General features: G+C 37.8%; 1 protein-coding gene across 2 annotated transcripts in view; it reads left to right on the plus strand.

Annotated features, from left to right (window-relative positions):
- Positions 1–21,416, plus strand: part of SP3 (Sp3 transcription factor) — a 63,136-nt gene extending 41,720 nt beyond the window's left edge. For both annotated transcript variants that reach the window (XM_051848509.2, XM_051848510.2), the window contains 3 exons: positions 8,415–8,607; positions 15,055–15,251; positions 19,678–21,416. In XM_051848509.2, coding sequence (XP_051704469.2) covers positions 8,415–8,607; positions 15,055–15,251; positions 19,678–19,994 — 707 coding nt within the window. In that variant the 3' untranslated portion in view covers positions 19,995–21,416. The remainder of the gene's footprint in view (positions 1–8,414; positions 8,608–15,054; positions 15,252–19,677) is intronic.
- The last annotated feature ends 16 nt before the right edge of the window (positions 21,417–21,432 follow it).

Consider the following 21,432-nt stretch of genomic DNA (forward strand, 5'->3'; position numbering starts at 1 on the left):
ACCAAGCATGCATCCTACTTTTTATCCTGTGTGGTATTGCCCACCCCCCCTTTGTCTTGACGTTTTCTCTGGCCATTTTATTTAAAATAGTGACTGTTCTCCTGCTTCTACTCTGTATTATTCCTCCTTCCTCTACTTTTTCCTTACAACACTGAACTGCTTAAAATACTGTGTATTTATTTGCTCAGTGTCTTGGTAAAGGCATAAACTGCTGTTAACTGATTTCTCCTTAGACTCTAGAACAGTGACTTGCAAATTGTAGCCACTTAGATACTTGTTGAGTGAATAAAATCATATTCTAAATTTCAAATTATGGACTTAATTTTGAAGTATACATACCCACACCTTTCCTATTTGTGTAAAAACTGGGCAAGACCTAGTTAGCTGTATGGGAAGTAGAGATAAAGCCACAAACAGGATAAATGAATTGCTCATCTTTAGCAATTCCCAAGTAACCCATAGGTTACTTTTAAAAAATTAAGAGTAATGTTTATATTGAAGTATAACATTCAGAAAAGGCGCAAGTCCTATGTATAACTTGATGGAAGTTTACAAAGTAAGCATACAAGAGAACTACTGTTCAAGATAATTAAAACTATAGTAAGTATAACTTTTTTTTTTTTTTTTTTTTTGGACAGGCAGAGTGGACAGTGAGAGAGAGAGACAGAGAGAAAGGTCTTCCTTTTACCGTTGGTTCACCCACCAATGGCTGCTGCGGCCGGCGCATCGCGCTGATCCGAAGCCAGGAGCTTCTCCTGGTCTCCCATGCGGGATGACTTGGGCCATCCTCCACTGCACTCCCGGGCCATAGCAGAGGGCTGCCCTGGAAGAGGGGCAACCAGGACAGAATCCGGCGCCCCAACCGGGACTAGAACCCGGTGTGCTGGCGCCACAAGGTGGAGGATTAGCCTATTGAGCCGCGGCGCCGGCCTAAGTATAACATTTTTAACCATTGGTTTGACAGAGGTATAAAACATAGTTTCACAAAATTACATTTGTAGCAATGCTGATACACAAAGAAATTTCTTTTTTCTTTTTTAATATCTTATAGCCATTTTTTCTTTTAAGATATTTATTTATTTATTTATTTGACAGGTAGAATTACAGACAATGAGAGAGAGAGAGAGAGAGAAAGGTCTTCCTTCCGTTGGTTCACTCCCCAAATAGCTGCAATGGCTGGAGCTATGCCGATCTGAAGCCAGGAGCCAGGTGCTTCTTCCTGGTTTCCCGTGTGGGTTGCAGGGGCCCAAGCACTTGGGTCATCCTCTGCCTTCCTGGGCCACAACAGGGAGCTGGACTGGAAGTGGAGCAGCTGGGACTAGAACCTGGCGCCCATATGGGATGCCCGCGCCGCAGGCAGAGGATTAACCTAGTGTGCCACTGCGCTGGACCCCTTAGAGCCATTTTAAATAAAAATTTTATTTTTATATTAATACACTCACTTCTGCTTTATTTAAGTTGCTAATTGCATAGAATATGTTTCCATTCTTTTCAGCTTGTTTGTGTCTTTGGGTATAAAGTGAGTTTCTGGTGGATAGCATACTGTTCGATTTCTTTTTTTTACCCCCAACAGCCATTCTTAGTCTCTGGCTTTCAATGAAAATTACACATTTGCATGTAAAGTAAATACTGGTAAGATCTGCCATTTTTCTGTATGTGTTCTATACTTGTCATGTTTTCTTTATTACTGCCTTCCTTTGTATTTATTTTCTTTCCTGGTGTAATGTTTGGATCCTTTTGGATTTCCCTTTCTGTGTATTTCTGTGTATTTCTGTGTATATTCTTGGTGATCTAGGACATCAATTAGTACCCTCAACTTTTAACAATGTAGTTTAAATTATTAGAAACACAGCTTTAATTAAATATAAAAGTCTGCTCCTACATCCTCAAAAAAAACCTGTTCAGATTACCTAGACCAAGAAATGGGATATTACCATGAAAATCTCCCTGTATCCAGTCATTATCCCCCTCACAAGTAACAATCACCACTCTTCTATCACCATAGACTTGTCCCCTTTCCTTTTTAAAGACTTAATTTTTTAGGTTTTCCATAGAAATGAAAAGAAGGTATAGAGATATCTCAACATACTCCCTACTCTGAAATACGGATTTGCGTTGACGTCCTCCACCAGAGTGGTATGTTTTTACAGCTGATGAACTTACACTGACACATAACCATCCAAAATCCATATTCTTTATTAGGGTTGGTTTCTTCTTGGTATACTTGTGTATTTGAAACTTGAAATGTATGAAATGCATCCACCATTATATATCATACAGAGCATTTTTATGATCTTAAATTCCTCTGTGTTCTGCCTGTTCATCCCCCTCTTCCCTCCCCTCCAGACCTTTTAACTGTCTTTTTAGCATTGTATTTTCTGTAATACCATATAGCTGAAATCATTGCCTGCTTTGAATTTTATATATAAATTGATGTTAAAATTTATGTGTAAGAGGAAAATAGTGTGGGTGGGGGGCTGGCTGCCTGGCTGCTTTTGTTTAAGACTGTTTCTGAGATTAATTCCTGTCATTGTATTGAACTTGTTAATTTTCATTATTTTAACATGTTCCATTGAATGAATGAATATTTTTCCATTCTGTTTTTTTAGACTTATTTATTTACTTGAAAGGCAGAATTAAAGAGAGAGAAAGAGATCTTCCATCCTCTGGTTCACTCCCCAAATGGTTGCAATGGCCAGAGCTGGGCCAGGCTGAGAGCTGGGAGCTGGGAGCTTCATCCAGGTTTCCCACATGGGTGCAGGGGCCCAAGCACTTGGACTATCCTCTGCTGTTTTCCCAGGAGCATTAGCAGGGAGATGGAACAAAAGTGGAGCAGCTGGAACTTGAACTGGCTCTCACATGGTATGCTGTTGCTGCAGGTAGCAGCTTTACCCACTGTACCACAATGCTGGCCCCTGATTTTTCCATTCTATTATGAGTGGATATATGGATTGTTTCTAGTTTAGGGTGATTAAAAATAATGTTACTGTGAATTTTGAAGGTGGTTTTTATTGTCTTGTATAATGCATTTCGGTTGGGAATATACCTGGTGGTGAAATTATTTGGGCCACAGGGCATATATAGGTAAGTTTAGCTTTAGAAGATAAGAATGAAAGATTTTCCAGAATGGTGACACTGACTTACACACCAACAAGCAGTGTGGAAGTTTCAGTTGCTCCACTTCTTTGCCAACAATTGGCATAGTCTTTGTAAAACTTTTTAGTCATAGGGTAGACGATGTGGGTTAAACCACTTCTTGAAACATCCACATCTCATGGAGTGCCAGTTTGCGTGCTGGCTGCTCCATTTCCAATCCAGCTTCCTGCTAATGTACCTAGAAAGGCAGAGGATGATAGCGCAAATAATTTGGGTCACCCATATGAAAGATCCAGATGGAGTTCCAGGCTCCTGATTTGAGCCTGGCCCCAACCCGTTACTGATATCTGGGAGTGAACCAGTGGATGGAATATTGATCTATCCCCTTTTCTCTGTCACTTTGCTTTTCAATAAATCTTCTAAAAATAAATTAAATTTTTAGTAATTCCATTAGTGTTTAATGATATTGTGAATTAAAACTTTATTTACCTGAAACCTAATAATGTTGAGTATCTTTTCATACTTTTATGAGCCGTTTTGATAGTTTATTATTTACTTTTCTCCTGAATCTTGTAAAGCATAGATTTCTAAGAATAACCCAGAACCATATAGGACATTGACAGAGCACAGTTTTAAAAAATGTTTTTCTGTCATCTACACTAAGATATTAATAAAGAAAATGTAAACTTGACTGCCTGGTACTGAAGACATTTTTAAGGTATGAGTTATGTCTTCCTCTTCTGAAATGCTCTGTAATAGAAGTATTGTAGATTTCAGTCTTTTGATTTTAGGATATTTGCATAGACTGTTGGTTAGCACCCCTAAGTAAAAAATGGAAGGTGCATGATACTCACAAGTTATGAATTTCGGAGCATTTCAGATTAAAGATGTTTAGCCCATTTGCATTTGAAAGAGGGGAACTTACTGGTTTAATTAATTTCATGATTATGATTCCATGTGTTTGAGTAAATGCAGTGATAAAAATTGGGTCTAACAATTGTTGGACAGTTAATTCATTGTCTTCAGCAAGCACTTTGTGGTTTTGTTCATATGAACTTTCTATCTTAGAAAAATCTTCTTTTTCATCTTAGTTGTACATAAACGGAACATAGAAAAGCAGAGACAAGGTGTTTCCAGGTAAATTGTTACCTTTTTTGGAAGTTCCTTCTTAAGGAAGGTTGGTTAATTTAGTCAGATGATATTTTCTAATTAAAATCATCCTGCCCTAAGTGTAAAGGAAGTGACTTTTTTTTTTTTTTTTTTTTTTGACAGGCAAAGTTAGACAGTGAGAGAGAGAGAGACAGAAAGAAAGGTCTTCCTTCCGTTGGTTCACTCCCCAAATGGTTTTACAGCTGGCGCGCTGCGCTGATCCGAAGCCAGGAGCTTCTCCTGGTCTCCCCTGCGAGTGCAGGGCCTAAGGACCTGGGCCATCCTCCACTGCACTCCCGGCCACAGCAGAGAGCTGGACAGGAAGAGGAGCAACTGGGACAGAATCCGGCGCCCCAACCAGGACTAAAACCTGGGGTGCCGGCGCCGCAGGCGGAGGATTAGCCAAGTGAGCTGTGGTGCCGGCCAAAGGAGGTGACTTTCAAACTAGTTTTGAAGGATAGGTAGACATTAGTTAGATAAAGAACAAAGCAGGAGAACGGCTTAGGAAGAAGAGTAGTGCATGCAAGGGTGTGACGTTGGGAAAGCACATATGTTTTGAAGATTATGAGAATTTCAGTGTTTTAATACTGAAATTGGAAGAGTACAGTGGTGTCGGATTAAATACCAAGTTAATGAGTTGGAGCTTTATCCTGTACAAATAGAGAAGTGTAGTACAAGTGTTGAAACAGGAAAGTGATATAATTAGATTTTTATTTAGCAAGAAACTTTGAGAGGCTCCATAGAAGATGGACTGAAGAGAAATATCGGAGCCTAGAGATGAACTAATGAACTAACTTGAAATTGGTAGCTTGAACAGTTAGGTTGATGGTAACTAAGGGGATGCAAGGAGGTTTAATGGGACAAGATATGTTCAGTTTGGACCTGTTTGGAGTTCTCTGTGTGTAGTAAAGAAAGCTGGGTTGAGAGTGGCCATGTCAGGACACATTCTTTTAAACATGTTTTTGTAGGTTCCCGTAAGAAAACTAGCAGTAGGAGAAGAGTAAGAGAATCTTATAGTATCTTTATCCCCTCAGTCAGTTCCTCTCTCATTAATAACTTTTTTGTTCTGTTGTCTTTTTTAAAAAAAAAAAAAAAGATTTATTTATTTATTTATTTGAAAGTCCGAGTTACACAGAGAGAAGGAGAGGCAGAGAGAGAGAGGTCTTCCATCTGCTGGTTCACTCCCCACATGGCTACAAGAGCCAAGCTACTCTGATCCCAAGCCAGGAGCCAGGAGCTTCCTCCTGATCTATCATGTGGGTGCAGGGGCCCAAGGACTTGGACCATCTTCTACTGCTTTCCCAGGCCATAGCAGAGAGCTGGATCAGAAGTGGAGCATCCAGGACTCGAACCAGCACCCATATGGGATGCTGGCACTGCAGGCAATGGCTTTACCCACCATACCACAGCGCCATCCCCTTTAAGTCTTATATATCCTGGCTGTAGACTCCATCCATTCTTGATGTTAGTATTTTTTCTCCCCCTTTTCCTACTCCTTCTCACAGATAATGTTGAATAAACACTCATAAAAGATTGAACTCTACAGTGAATAGCTTTTAAAACATCAGATAAAATTCATTATATGGACTTAGTATTCAACTCTCTATATGTGATATTTGCTGTTTTATTCAACTTGTAAAGAGCTCGTACTTACAATATTGTGCAGTGTCTTGGCATAATGATCTAGGTGAACATCTGATTATAGATAGACGGAAGTGAAGATTCATTATATTGGGTATCTGAAAGAATTAAATTCATATCTGATTCTTCATCTCTTAACTGACAAAATAGAAAAACAGATTAGATTTTCTTCCAGTTCCCCCTTAATTTCCAGCCACCAAATCAGATTCACTCTTTATCTGGGCACGTGGTAGACAGTTATATTATTGAATGAATGAATGTGCCCTTTTCTTCCCTCATGTAACAGGAAAAGGTGACTGTGCTCCATTAGCTAAAGCTGTAACTGCTCTGGATTATCAGTGCCTAATTTTTAGGAACTTCACTCCTATGTTTTCAAACTGGATCTTTCTCATAACCATTTAAAACATGTTTATCTTCCCTGTCTGTCAAACCGGAACACCTTCTCATCTGCCCTTTTGTACCTTCTTTAGCTTATCCTGCCTTGTTTATCTCTCTCATCTCTTTGAACCAGGTATCTTGAAAAAGTTGAAAATACTTATTAATACTTTTTCACCTCTTGATAACTCTTTCACTCAGTTTCATATTTGCAGTGTTTGATGTCTACTTCCTGACTTTCCTGAAATGAAATCTTTTCTTTTATAGGAACACATTTTTAAGGTAGTTCTTAAATATTTGTGTTCCTCATGGGCCACCTTCTCATTCTACTCATAATCCCTGAGTGATCTAACCTATTTCTTTACTGTGTAAATACTGATGAAGCTCCCATCTCTGTATCTCTAGCACACACCTGTTTTTCTAAGTGCCAGACCTGTAGTCTGGTTTCTTTACTTACATGAGGAGGCTTCAGAAAGTTCACGTAGGAGCAGATGTGGTGCAGCCGTTGGGCTGTTGTTGGGAACTCCTGCATCTCATAGCAGAGTGCCTGTGTTCAAGTCCTGGCTGTGTTTCAGTTCCAGCTTTCTGTAATATGCACCTGTGAGGCACCAGGTGATGGCTCAAGTGTTGGCCTCTGCCACTCATGTGGGAGACTTACATGAAGTTCTGGGCACCTGGCTTCTGTTTGACCCTGCCTTGGCTATTGCAGGCATAAATGTTCATAGAAAATGCACATTATCTTTTAATTCAATTTTTTCCATGAACCTTTTGAAGAAGCCTTCTCATACGTCTCAGGAACAGTTGAATCTAATGCCCTTCAACCTTGAACTCTCTCTCTTTCTCTTTTTTTTTTAAGATTTATTTCTTTGATTTGAAAGGCAGAGTTACAGAGAAAGAGAGAGGTCCTGCATCCACTGGATCACTCATCAAGTGGCTGCAATGACTGGGGCTAGGTCAGACCAGAGCCAGGAGCTTCTTCTAGGTCTCCCACGTGGGTACAGGGGCCCAAGGACTTGAGCCATTTTCCATTGCTTTCCCAGGCCACCAGCAGGGAGCTGGATCAGAAGTGGAGTAGCTGGGACTTGAAATGGCACCCACATGGGACGCTGGTGCTGCAAGTGGTGGTTTGATCTGTTATGCCACAATGTCAGCCCACAACCTTGAACTCGGTCTTTCTCCTGTACCTGGATCTTCTCCAGTTTTCAGGGCATGGTACTATCATCTGTGCTGTTGCCCAGACCAGAATACCCTCTCCCATTTTTTTCCCTTGATTCTTGGTGTGATTGTTATGTGAACTCAAGGAGTTTAAAGCTACTTGAGTATTGTCCCAAGTATTAATGACTAAATAGAACTGAAGTAAGATTTTGAGTTTACGTATATCAAATAAAAATTTCTAGGAGTTTGTTTTACCAAAGACAGATTCAGTATTTGTTCTAAATCATTTATTATTTCTTTTCTAAAAATCCACTTTCAAAATAAAAAAATTTAATTGATCTGTTCTCTTAGTTTCACTAGGAAGATGATGTCTTTTTTTTTTTTCAGTATATATAGGTGGTTGGCTCTGCTGAGAAAATGATACAACTTCCTGCCATACCAACTTTTTTCATCATTGCATGCTCATTTTATTTTCCAGTCATATATAATAAAACTTAAAAATAGAAACTGTCTCATACTTCTGTTATATCCTTCTACTGCAATGTGGCTGCTGTAAATATTTTGGTAATGATTAACTTTAAATCTTACACTTGTGAATAACATAGTAAACAAGTGACTTTTACATTCATGTACTATCTGCAGGTAGGGATAATGGATGCAAGTTATGAAAGAGAAGTTAGACATTAGAATTTGTGCCAGTCTGAGTTGATCATTGGATTTATTGATTAGTTGAGCAACTATATTTGATGTTTTCCTTTCTTATTGAATCTTTAAAAAGTAAGTTCTCACACTGGCTTTATTCTCTTTTTGGCTTAAAAAATAGATTGTTTTGAAAGAAATAAGCCATAATGAGGAAGAGCAATGATTATGCTCCACGCACAGATGATTTTTTTTTGACTTTCACATCATACTTACTTTTCCTTAAGAGAGATTCAGATCTCATGCTGTCATTTTGGGCCAGTGGGCTGCTTCTCATCTGTATTTGTTTTTTTCTTTAGATATTAGGATCAAGGAAGAAGAACCTGATCCTGAAGAGTGGCAGCTCAGTGGTGATTCTACATTGAATACCAATGATCTAACACACTTAAGAGTACAGGTGGTAGATGAAGAAGGGGACCAACAACATCAAGAAGGAAAAAGACTTCGGAGGGTAGCTTGCACCTGTCCCAACTGTAAAGAAGGTGGTGGGAGGTATGCACATATGAACCATAGTTTTTTTGTTGTTGTTGTTGTTTTTAATTTTAAGAGTGTTAATAACATCATCTAATTCTTGAAATACTGCATGCTGTATGTATCCCTTAATTATGGCTTAATTATGGGAAGTTATTCATTACATGATTTTAGGTGTGTGTCTGTTTGAGTATGGCTGAACTCAAAGGACAAAATATATATGAAATAGAACTTTAAATGCTTTTTAAACTAAAATTTAGTTTGCATTTTAAAAAAGCACTGTAACAGATGCCATTTTACAAGCCCCACAACAGAAATTAGCCTATTTGCAAACCAGCTATGAGATTTGCCTAAATACAGATAAAAACTTGATTCTTAGCTTGAGAATAGCAGTTATGTAAAAATAAGTTAAGAAGCAGCTCTGAAATAGTTGATAAGCATACGCATTTACATTTTCAACAGAAATGAAAAATAAGCCTTAATGATGGGATTTTTAAGAAACTGGCATTCTAGTATTTCAGTGTTTTTAAAAATAAACATTAGGATAGAATAACGTGACAGGAATAAACTCAAAATGATCAGTAATTATGTTAAATGTGGATGAATTATGCTTAATAATTAAGAGATTGAGACTCACATCATATTTTGAAAAACAATAAAAATCAGTCTGATGTTGATTATCACGGACATCACAAATAATTGGCACTGGAATGGAAAATTTATTATTCAAGTGTTAACAAAAAGGAAAACTTGGGTAGCAATTTTAATATTGGGCAAGATAGGAGTAAAGTGCATCAAATGGACAGTTAGTGATTACTTTAATAATAGAAAGTTAATAGAAGATTTCCATCAAAGGTTTATAATTATGATACCTTATTGCAGGCTTTACTAACCCAGTCCTTGTCATGGTGAAAGGCCTTATTACAATACCTCTCTTAGAAGAAATCTGTTTAAAGTAGATAATATACATTGCAATATGAGCTTGATAGTAAGAAAACCTTTCTGCCTGTGTTTGAGGACATTGGCTAGACCTCTTGAAAGAAAGAATCATGGATAATAATAGCTAACACTGAGAACTTACTGTGTTCCTTTTTTTTTTCTTTAAAGATTTATTTATTTGAAAGGGGGTGATGGAGAGAAAGGTCTTCTGTCTGCTGGTTCATTACCAGGCTAGGCTGAAGGCAAAAGCCTGGAACTCCATCTGGGTCTCCCACATTATAAGTGAGATATAGAGCATACATAACTAGGATTTGGACCCAGTTTCATATTCCAAAACCTTAACCATTACACTGCACTGCCTCCCAAGTAGATCTTTGGCAACTGATTTGTAGGTGTTTGTATGTACTATTAACTGTTAAAAATTTTCCCTGTTCTTTTAATTGTTTTGGTCAGTTAAAATAAGTATAGAGTTTTGCTAGGCAATAACTTCTAAAGGTGACTTTCCTTTAAGTGGCACTTTCAAGATCAATCATTTATGAAAGTTAAATCTGGCTGGCGCCGCTGCTCAATAGGCTAATCCTCCGCCTTGCGGCGCCGGCACACCAGGTTCTAGTTCCGGTCAGGGCGCCGGATTCTGTCCCGGTTGCCCCTCTTCCAGGCCAGCTCTCTGCTGTGGCCCGGGAGTGCAGTGGAGGATGGCCCAGGTGCTTGGGCCCTGCATCCCATGGGAGACCAGGAGAAGCACCTGGCTCCTGCCTTCGGATCAGCGCGGTGCGCTGGCCGTGGCGGCCTTTGGAGGGTGAACCAACGACAAAAGGAAGACCTTTCTCTGTCTCTCTCTCTCACTGTCCACTCTGCCTGTCAAAATAAATAAATAAATAAAAACAAAAAATTTAAATCTAATCAGATGAAGGCCTGACCCATATTTCACCTATTCCTTATTTTAAAATGAGAAAAATTTTAATTTATGTTTATTATGCTAACAGGCACTTATAAAAACTCAGAAATATAGAATTAAAAAAAAAATACAAAATCCTTGGGAGGTCAACATTGTAGCAGAGCAGGTTGAGCTACCACCTGCGATGCTGGCATCCCTTATGGGTGTTGGTTCATGTCCTGGCTGCTCAACTTCTGATCCAGCTCCCTGCTAATGCACTTGGAAAAGCAGCAGCAGATGACCTAAGTGCTTGGACCCTTGCACCCACATGGGAAACCTGGGTAAAGCTACTGGCTCCTGGCTTTACCCTGGCCCAGCCGTGGCCATTGTGGCCATTTGGGGCATGAACCAGTGGATGGAAGATCACTTTGTCTCTCCCTCTCTCTCTCTAACTCTTTCAAGTAAATAACTAAAAAAATCTTACAAATACTTACATACATGCTACCAAATCTTATCCCATTTGAAGATAACCACTGTGGTAATTTTGCATAAATCCATTCAGACATAACATATATTTTAGAGTAAAATCATCTTACTCTTACTGTTTTGTGTGTCTTTTCTTGTGTTGAAAGTTTTTCTGATAGTTTGTCTAAGTCTGTATAGTCTGCATCTTTTTTTAATGTCTTTTATTATATGGATGTATAATTCAGCATCTTTTGTTGGGAGTTTATTGTCATAATCCTCACAAATGTCTTTACAAATTTGTCTGATTATTTAATTAGTATAAGTTGGCAAAGTGTAATTGCTGGGTCAAAGGGAATTGTCTGCTGTAGGCAAGGCTGTATCAGCTTGTACAAAGTCCACCACCTTTGCCGGCAGTGGTTTTTACAAAAGTTTTTTTAACCTTCAAAATTTTGAAAGGTTGAAAATATTTCACTGTTAATTACTTAGTGTATTTTTTAATTACTTGTTAAGGTTGAACATTTTTGTTATATTTTAAATTTTCTTCTGTGAATTGCTTCTTCATGTCTTTTGTGAATCTGTTTTTTCCTTGTTAACTGTCATGTGCAAATGTGTTTTCCCAGTTTTACATTGCCTGTACCTTTGTGTGAGTGATTTGCAAAATGCAGTGTTATAAAAGGAGCCATCACTTAGTTTTACAAGCTGTCTTGTTGCATAGAAATACTAAGTTGTTCAGTTTTCCCTTTATTAGATTCCTTGTTTATCATACTATTAAAAATTTTCCCTATCCTGAGGATTATAGAAATACTTGAATTTTTTTCCCTAAAACTTTAGTGACTTTGTTTTTAAAAATAGCTTACTTCTAAGCAATTAAATTTGAGATTCTTAAGGAAAAATTATATTGTTTCTTAGTGCTTGTTTGAACAAAATTCAGCTACTATATACATGAGAAGCTCATGTGTATAAATGACAGTGCATCTAATTAGTAAAAGCATAACATATATACTAAATCCAAAATACTCTACAGTGGTTTACAAAGAAGAGATTGGTGACATTTAAGATTTTATTGCCTCTTGGTGGCCTTTTGGCTAAGATCAAGTGTAGGTTTTTTTTTTTTTTTTTTTTTTTTTTTTTAAGAATACTGGCTTTTTTTTCTCAACCATTTTCTTAAAAAGTACGGGCAAATGGTAATTTTAGAGAACTAAATTTTATTCATGTACCTTTCGAGCAAGGTATAAAATATAATATCTGAAAATTATGTTTATTTAGCTGATATTTATTGACCACAACCAACCTTCAGAGACTCTTTATGGAAGAGACAAATAAGTATAATCAGCTAAAATAAGTTTGAAAGTCATGTTATATGGATTTTGTATGGACTAAGCATCAATCCGTAATTAATTTTTATTTATGTTTTTGCAAAATCTGTTTGGTCAGCATTTCAGTTTATATCCTGTTTCTCCCACCCCAAATAAAGGAGACTGGATTTACTTAAGTTTTAAAAACCTCTACTCAGGATTTAGCTTATCCTCTGTCACTATATATTGGTGGTATTAAATTATTGGAAACAAATTTACATATTCAAGAATAGAAAATTAAAAGTGTTGATTTTTCCTGGTTATTTAATAGGTATTAGTAATGTGATTATGTTAATCACAGAAGAAAACTTTTGATACTCTTTTTCTTACATTAACTTGAGTCCCTTCCTTTATAGGGCATGGCTATAATCCATGTCCAGCATCTCTAGATCTTACCTTGAGCTAAATTTCCTTTTTAAATAGAAACTTCCACTTCAGTGTAGAACATTTCCTGTTGATTATATATTATTTGTGTGCAACTCTGGCCCCTCCCCCACCTTTTTTTCTTTGTTAGATGCCTATCCCATTTTCAGACAGTTTCTTGTTTCCTTGTAATTCAATCAAAATATCTCTCGCTCACTTTCTGGTTCTTTGAGAATCCAGATTGTTGCTGTTAGTTTGTGCTTTGTTAGTGCTCCCAGGATAAATTTTGCTAAGTTTGTGAAATAGCACTTTTGAGTTTATAAAAAGCACATTGATTCACCTGAGGAGGGTCAAGAAGTGATGACTATACAAATGAAGTGAATTGGGTTCTCTGTGAAATTGCTATGGTGAACATATGTATCATTGGTTTGTACACCAATAGCCACAGACATTCTCTGTTTCTTAGGGCTATTTAAGAATAAAACAAATTTAAAAAGCTAAATTAAATGGAAGCAATATTGGCTTTGGTAAATAAAACTTTGGCATTGCAAGTGAGCCAGAAAAATCTATTTGGCTCAGCTCTTTGAAGAGAGTTGTAGAAATTGGGGGTGGATTGGAGCAGAAATTGGAATTGTGTTAGATTATGACATCCTTGCCCTTGAGACAACAGCATGACTCCTCCTTGTCTTTACTTATGCTATTCCTCTGCCTGGAATGCCTTCCCTCCTTTCTATCTAAATCCTACCCACCTCCTCCACGAAGCCTCCTCTAACCACTGGAGCCCATTGATGTCTCCCTGTTCAGAACACCTATGGCATCTAACAGCCAGCACTGCACCGTTTAGCACTGTTTGTCCTATGGCAATTTCACATGCTACTGAGTGTGAGTACATTAAAATATAAATGTGGGGAAATATGCATTTTTCCAGTAAAATTTGAAAAACGATAGGTATATTTTATGCAGTAGGATTTACAGGCTATGGAAGATTTACGTGCTACACCTAGACTGTGAGATTGGGGGAGGAGGGGATGTGGGGGAGGTTTTAAATGTGCTTTTTTAAAAAAAAAATTCTCAAACATTGCAAAGTTTATACAATACAATTTTGATAATTGTTGTGTCTAGAATGTCATGTTTTTATAAAAAAGTCATTTATTTTTATTCAGTAACTAGCCTGTTTTTTTTGTTTTGTTTTGTTTTTAAGAGCTTGATAAATACTATTTACTATAGTTTCTAATACTATTCAAATATCAGTTCTGGAATCAAAATGTTTTCTACTTACTTAGGTTAAGAATGCCTTTGTTTACCTGTCTCCTAATCCCTGTTCTTGGTATCAAATACTGAAACATAGTAAATGTCAAATTTTGTGATGTGGATAAAACTATTATATTTCTTGTGGATAATTGAGTATTTTGCATGGTTTATATGAAGGCAGTCTTAATTATAAAGATACTTTTGATTTGCGTTCATTTCATCTAATACTAAGGGAATTAAGACACATAGCTTTAGTTCGATTAAAGAAGAAGCACACATTAGGTTGTGGCCATAAAAATACATAAATAAAATATGCTTCAGTCATGTTAAGCTTTGCTTAAACTGCCTGACTTCCTTTTAATTGTACCTGTGATCAGCTATACTTTCATTCTTTGGGTTATATGAGAGATATCCCAAAAGTTCATGGAAAACGCCTGTTTTTTTTTTTTTTTTTTTTTCTTCTTTTTCTTTTTCCCAAAGATTGATTGATTTGAAAGAGTTAGTTATCTTCCATCCACTAGTTCACTCCCCAGATTACTGCAACAGCTGAAGCTGACGAGGCCAAAGCCAGGAGCCAGGAGCTAGGAGCTTCTTCTTGGTCTCCCATGTGGGTGGCCAGGGCCCATGTACTCAAGTCATTTTCTCTCCTTTTCCCAAGCTGTTAGCAGGGAGCCACCTCAGAAGTGGAGCAGCGGACACATGAACCTGTTTCCATATGGGATGCCAGCGTTGCAGATTGTGGCTTTATCCGCTATGCCACAACAATAGCCCCTGCTTGCTATCTTTTAATTCTCTTTTTCCATGAACTTTTTGAAGTGCCCTCATATATTTTTAAAACTATCTGACATTCTGAATAAAGACCATTTAATTTCCCATACAATTAACTTAATTGGATTGGGCCTATACATAGAATTCATGAATGGTTCTGATAGAATAATAGTTTTCATTATTTATGAAATGTCCTTTTAATTACATAATTCTTGAGCATATTTATATTTGGACAACAATCACATTAATTTTGGAGAAAAACTAGTATGTAGAACATATTTAAAATACGAATTTTCCCTTAAATTTATTTAAAATGGTCTTGGTTTCTGGGCAGACTTCATGGTGATAATGTTGTTTAGTTGAAAATCATCATGGGGACATGGGATATAAGTGGTGCTACCATTTGCATATTTTCATGTAAGCATATATTATTCTGTGTGTGTTTTTTAGAGGTACCAATCTTGGGAAAAAGAAGCAGCACATTTGTCACATACCAGGATGTGGTAAAGTCTATGGGAAGACCTCACACCTGAGAGCTCACCTGCGTTGGCATTCTGGAGAGCGCCCTTTTGTGTGTAACTGGATGTTCTGTGGTAAAAGATTTACTCGGAGTGATGAATTACAGAGGCACAGAAGAACACATACAGGTTCCTAATGTTTACTTTTAACAGATAAAAGTGATTAAGTCTACATAACCACCTTGACAATTTTTTAGCATAGCTGTTGAACTGAATCTTTAAAATGTAACTACGTTGGATTTTTGCCTTTAGTAACATGTTTAAAAATGCTACTTCTAAACAACAAGCCAGTGTAGATTATCTTACAGTTTTATGTTATGCACTTTGGTTAGGTATAACTGCATTTATGCTGTTTATTCTATTAAGATTTTAAATTAGGTTCCTGTTTCTGCTCTTGATCCACCTTGGTTTTTCTTCCCTAACACCGTAACAAAAAGTAATTCCTTAAGATAAATTTAGGCATTAATGCCTTTTCTGTTGTTAGAGTGTCTGTCAGGTAAGGGAAAGGCTTTTCACTGAGGAATAACTAAGGCATTGTTGATAACAAAACTTTTTTGTGTGTGTGAGTTGTTTTTACATAGTGTGTTGTGTGGTTGTTATAGAATGACATGGACCTAGAAGTGACTGAAACCAACTTAATATAACAAAGAGACAGCTTTCTCTTGCTGCCACATAGAATTAAATGGCCAAAAGTATGCATCAGTCTGTTCTCAGCAGTGGAAAATTAAGAAAAAATATATTTACAATCCCCAGAGAGCATAGAAGAAAGATATATGATGAAATGAGGAACAAAGTACATTTTAAAGTCTGCTGTATCTGGATTCTATTCCAGTGCTCTATTAAATAAGCTGTCTCTGAAGCTACTTCACACTTCCTCCTTTGTCTTTATAAATATATAAAATAACCTGTGAAGTATGTAGAAATTACAGAACTATACAGAAATTAGATGGTCTACTTGTTTTTAGTCCTGTCTCTTTCATTGGGTAGTTAAACAGATGAGATGAACCTGTAAGAAACTAACCATGGGGCTGGTGCAGCAGGTTAATGCCCTGGCCTGAGCACCGGCATCCCATATGGGCGCCGGTTTGAGACCCAGCTGCTCCTCTTTTGATCCAGCTCTCTGCTATGGCCTGGGAAAGCAGTAGAAGATGGCCCAAGTCCTTGGGCCCCTGAACCCATGTGGGAGACCCAGAAGAAGCTCCTGGCTCCTGGCTTCGGATTGGTGCAGTTCTGGCCATTGTGGCCATCTGGGGAGTGAACAGGCAGATGGAAGACCTCTCTCTATCTCTCTATCTCTCTGGCTCTACCTCTCTCTGTAACTCTGTCTTTCAAATAAAATAAATCTTATTTTTTTTTTTAAAAAAGAAACTAACCGTATAAGAAAAATAGATAATAAAATAAAAAGTTTGTGTTAGACTCTGTGCTGTTAAAAATGCTCATAAGCAGAGAGATTAATTTCTTGGAGTAGTAAGGCATCGTTGAGTGGTGAGTGGGGATCGTAGACATTAGGATGGACCTATAACAGAATTTTTCTCAGTGGAATTTAATCAGTACATTGTAAAAAGGGGCAAAAAGATAAGTATGGGAAACATTGAGTGAGGGAGGGTTCAGGTAACTACAAGGCAGCACCTCTTAGGACCTTTAAACTGAGGGCTTAATGAACCTCATGATCTCTAACTGGGGAAAAATTAATGTGTGTAGCATTTTTTTAAAGATTTATTTATTTGAAAGACAGAGTTACAGAGAGAGGTAGAGACAGAAAGAGAGGTCTTCCATCCATTGGTTCACTCCCCAAACTGGCCGCAGCAGTTGGAGCTGCGCTGATCCAAAGCCAGGAGCCAGGAGCTTCTTCGGGTCTCCCACAGGGGTGCGGGGCCCAAGGACTTGAGCCATCTTCCACTGCTTTCCCAGGCCATATAGAGAGCTGGATCAGAAGTGGAGCATCTGGGACTCAAACTGGTGCCCATATGGGATGCCGGTGCTTCAGGCCAGGGCTTTAACCCGCTGCATCACAGCTCCAGCCCCTGTGAGTAGCATTTCACAATCTTGTTTGACCATTGTGCCGTTTGCTATGCAGCATCTCTTGGGAACAGTGTCCAAGAGAAACTTTGAGAAATACTTGCCTCGAAAACCAAAGGATCATTTTGTGTTGGTAGTTATAATAGTGAAGATGAGATTTTTTTTTTTTTTAATTTTTTTGACAGGCAGAGTGGACAGTGAGAGAGAGAGACAGAGAGAAAGGTCTTCCTTTGCTGTTGGTTCACCCTCCAATGGCCACCGCGGCCAGCGCTCAGCGGCCGACGCACCTCACTGATCCGAAGGCAGGAGCCAGATGCTTCTGGTCTCCCATGGGGCTGAGGGCCCAAGCACTTGGGCCATCCTCCACTGCACTCCCTGGCCACAGCAGAGAGCTGGACTGGAAGAGGGGCAACTGGGACAGAATCCGGCGCCCTGACCAGGACTAGAACCCGGTGTGCCGGCGCTGCAGGCGGAGGATTAGCCTATTGAGCTGCGGCGCCGGCCAAGATGAGATTTTACATCATCCATTTCTGTTAAGTAGGATTGAGACTCATCATAGAGTGCCTTGTAGACTCTTTGGCAGTAAAGCATCTAAACTGTTCAGTTCTCTGCAAGGTTACTTTTGCATTCCCATAGCATGTAGTTTAGCTTTGTAATAAAATTTGGATTTAAGGGTGATGTTTCTGAGTAACTTGTTGGAATAGAGAGTAAGACAGAGATGTCACTACAGTATAGTTCAGGCCTGAGATCTAGGAAGGATCTTTTTAGAGTAGAAGTGTGGGACCAAGGAGATAAGTAAGACAATTTTGAAAAAAAAAAAATTAAGAAAAATATTTACCATATTTATTCTTTGATTTCTAACTGAATTCCTTTTAGATTGCCCTTTTGCCATATCTTCCAATAATCCTGTTTCGTAAGAGGTCTTCAGTATAATGGAAATTCAGTCCATCTTTTGTATTAAAACATTTTATTTGCTGGGGAACAAATTTAGGATCTTTTTTTTTTTATTTATCTATTTGAAAGAGTTAAACAGAGAAGAGATAGAGAGGTCTTCCATCCAAAGGTTCACTCCCCAGTTGGCTGCAGCGGCGCTGAGCCAGGAGCGAAGAGCTTCCTCTAGGTCTCCCACTTGGATGCAGGGGCCGGAGTACTTGGGCCATTTTCTACTGCTTTCCCAGGCCATAGCAGAGAGCTGGATCAGAAGAAGAGCAGCCTGTACTGGAACCAGTACCCATATGGGATGCCTGCACTGCAGGCAGTGGCTTTACCCACTAAGCCACAGCTCTGGTGGGCACACTACACCCCCACCCCCATCAGGGTCTGAACAGCTTTAACATCTTAATACGTTAGATTTGCTTTTGAATTGTGCAGCTGATATTACATCAGCTACCTATCACCATTATTCTTGGGATCATTCTATCAGAGTGAACCTCCAGCTTGTGTCTTTGCCCTTTTTTTTTTTTAAAGATTTATTTATTTATTTGAAAGAGTTACAGAGAGAGAGGTCTTCCATCTGCTGGCTAACTCCCCAGTTGGCCACAACAGCCGGAGCTGCGCCGATCCGAAGCCAGGAGCTTCCTCTGGGTCTCCCACGTGGGTGCAGGGGCCCAAGGACTTGGGCCATCTTCGACTGCTTTCCCAGGCCATAGTAGAGAGCTGGATCAGAAGAGGAGCAGCCGGAACTAGAACTTGCACCCATATGGGATGCCGGCACTGCGGGTGGCGGCTTTACCTGCTACGCCACAGTGCTGGCTGTGGCGTGTCTTTGCTTTTATCTGGAAGTATTCTGTTGCCTGAACTCATAAAAAAGTTGTAGATTTAGTTGTATGGACATGTTAATTAATATTTAACTATAGCTTAAAATTGTACTTTTATTTACGCTTTAATAAAAAAGCATGTTACAAATGACCACTTACTAGCTTTTTTAAAGATTTATTTATTTGAAAGAGTTACAGAGAGAGACAGACAGAGATCTTCCATCTGCTGGTTAACTTCCCAAATGGTCCCAACGGCCAGAGCTAGACCATGCTGAAGCCAGGAACCTTTTCCAGGTCTCCCACAAGAGTAGCAGGGGCCCAAGCACTTGGCCATCTTATGCTGCTTTCCCAGGCACCTTAGCAGGGAGCTAGATCGGAAGCGGAGCAGCCAGGATATGAACCTGCGCCCATGTGGGATACCAGTATTTCAAGTGCCTGATTTACCTCACGATGCCACAGTGCCCACCTCAACTGGTATCTTTTAAACTTCAGTATTTCAAAGCAAACTCCTAATGTAGTTGAAGTCTTAAAAGCTTAGTTAATTGTCAGTCTGATACATTTGTGCTTTGCTTTTCATCAGAAAGCAAAGATGGCATGTTTATTTTGAGGAGAACTATAAGAAATCTTGCAGGGGGGCAGCTCATGAAACTAATAAACTTTAATTGACTCCTGCTGCTTGCCACCACTGTCCTTCTTGATATACTGTCTATTTCAGGAGTGATGATCAATCTGCTAAAGTTGAATTTTAAAAACTTAAGTAATTTAATTTTTTTTAACAGGTGAGAAGAAATTTGTTTGTCCAGAATGTTCAAAACGCTTCATGAGAAGTGACCACCTTGCCAAACATATTAAAACACATCAAAATAAAAAGGTTATTCACTCTAGCAGTACAGTGCTGGCATCTGTGGAAGCTGCGAGAGATGATACTTTGATTACTGCAGGAGGAACAACACTTATCCTTGCAAATATTCAACAAGGTTCTGTTTCAGGGATAGGAACTGTTAATACTTCCGCCACCAGCAATCAAGATATCCTTACCAACACTGAAATACCTTTGCAGCTTGTCACAGTTTCTGGAAATGAGACAATGGAGTAAATATTACACAAATACTTATTCATTGTGGTTATTTTTATACAGTAGTGAGAAGAATATTGTTCCTAAGTTCTTAGATATCTTTTTATTGATGTGCAAAAATTTTTGGATTGACAGTAACTTGGTTATACATGACACTGAAATGCCTTACTTTGTATGATATTCCATAGTATATTAAAAATGGTAAAATTGCATGGGTTTTGTAGGTACTTTTGGAATCTAGAAGAAATGAAATTTTACCAAGTTATATAAAGAGAAAATTGAATTTAACAATGCGAATGGTAGTCTAACCAAATGCATCAATCCTGTGTGGTTTAGTGTAAAAATGAGAACATGTTGGTATTTATCTATTGTAAGATAAAAAAAAAGTTGGTGGGTGAAAGAAATCATGTTATGATAAAAAATTTTTGTAATTTTCTTGATGACTGGAATTTTTATTATGCATAACTGACAAATCAAGTTTCCAAGCAAATGTTACATAGTGTAGGCTTTACTTAGCTTATCAATTTGTCATTTTGAAGCTAATTATTTTAATTAGGTTAACTATGTACAATATTTTAAGCATTACTCTTGTAAGGTTTTGAAAACTACATTTTAACATGGAACTCTAGGGATAGTCACCTTTTAAATCCTGTTGAAAAGCCATGTTTAAGATTTAATTTGCCAAAATAATGTCTTGTTAATAATATTCTTTCAATAACGAAGTTGGGCAATATAACCAATGTTTAAAAAGTTTAAAATGTATAGGTTGAGGCATTTGGGTGGTAAGACAATGTTATAGTGAATTATCCTTTTTCTGAATATTGGAGGACCAAAAAAAAAAATAATAAGGTGTATTGCGTCTTAGCAGTGATTTTTATCCAATCTTGTTTCCAAAAACCATATGTCTGCCAGGGCCTTAAAAGCCATCATGTAAATTACCAGTAAAGTATAACATATGCAAACATAACAAAATCACTTTCATAGTGACAATACTCCAACCATATGGATATTAGTCATAGAGAACTAGAGGTTTTATGATATTTTTTTAAGTCTTTTTTTTTTTGTCTAGGTAGTCAGTCTGCACTTAAATATCAACCATTTTCCTTTTTTGCTTCTTCCCTTAAAATTTATATGTATCCAGTACATTTAATTGAGAAACGTATGTTTTTTATTATGCTGTATTTTCTTTTTATTTTTTAATTATTGTTTATATTTTCAATTAAAAATGTACAAAATAAAGTTACATTGCTGGTCTTGTAAGAGCTATACGATTTTCTTAAATGTATACCTATAACTGCAGCAGTTCACCTATTTCAACAATTTGGAATTCTGTTCATTTGTTATTCTTAAGACCACCTCAAATTTAAAGGCTACCTTATTGTACGTTTAAAGTGTATTATAACAGTGTGGTAGTTAATAAAACACTATTTTTTTTCTTTTGAATTTGTTGTATTCCTGT

The sequence above is a fragment of the Oryctolagus cuniculus genome, chromosome 3 (genome assembly GCF_964237555.1).
Source record: "Oryctolagus cuniculus chromosome 3, mOryCun1.1, whole genome shotgun sequence".
NCBI lineage: Eukaryota > Metazoa > Chordata > Mammalia > Lagomorpha > Leporidae > Oryctolagus > Oryctolagus cuniculus.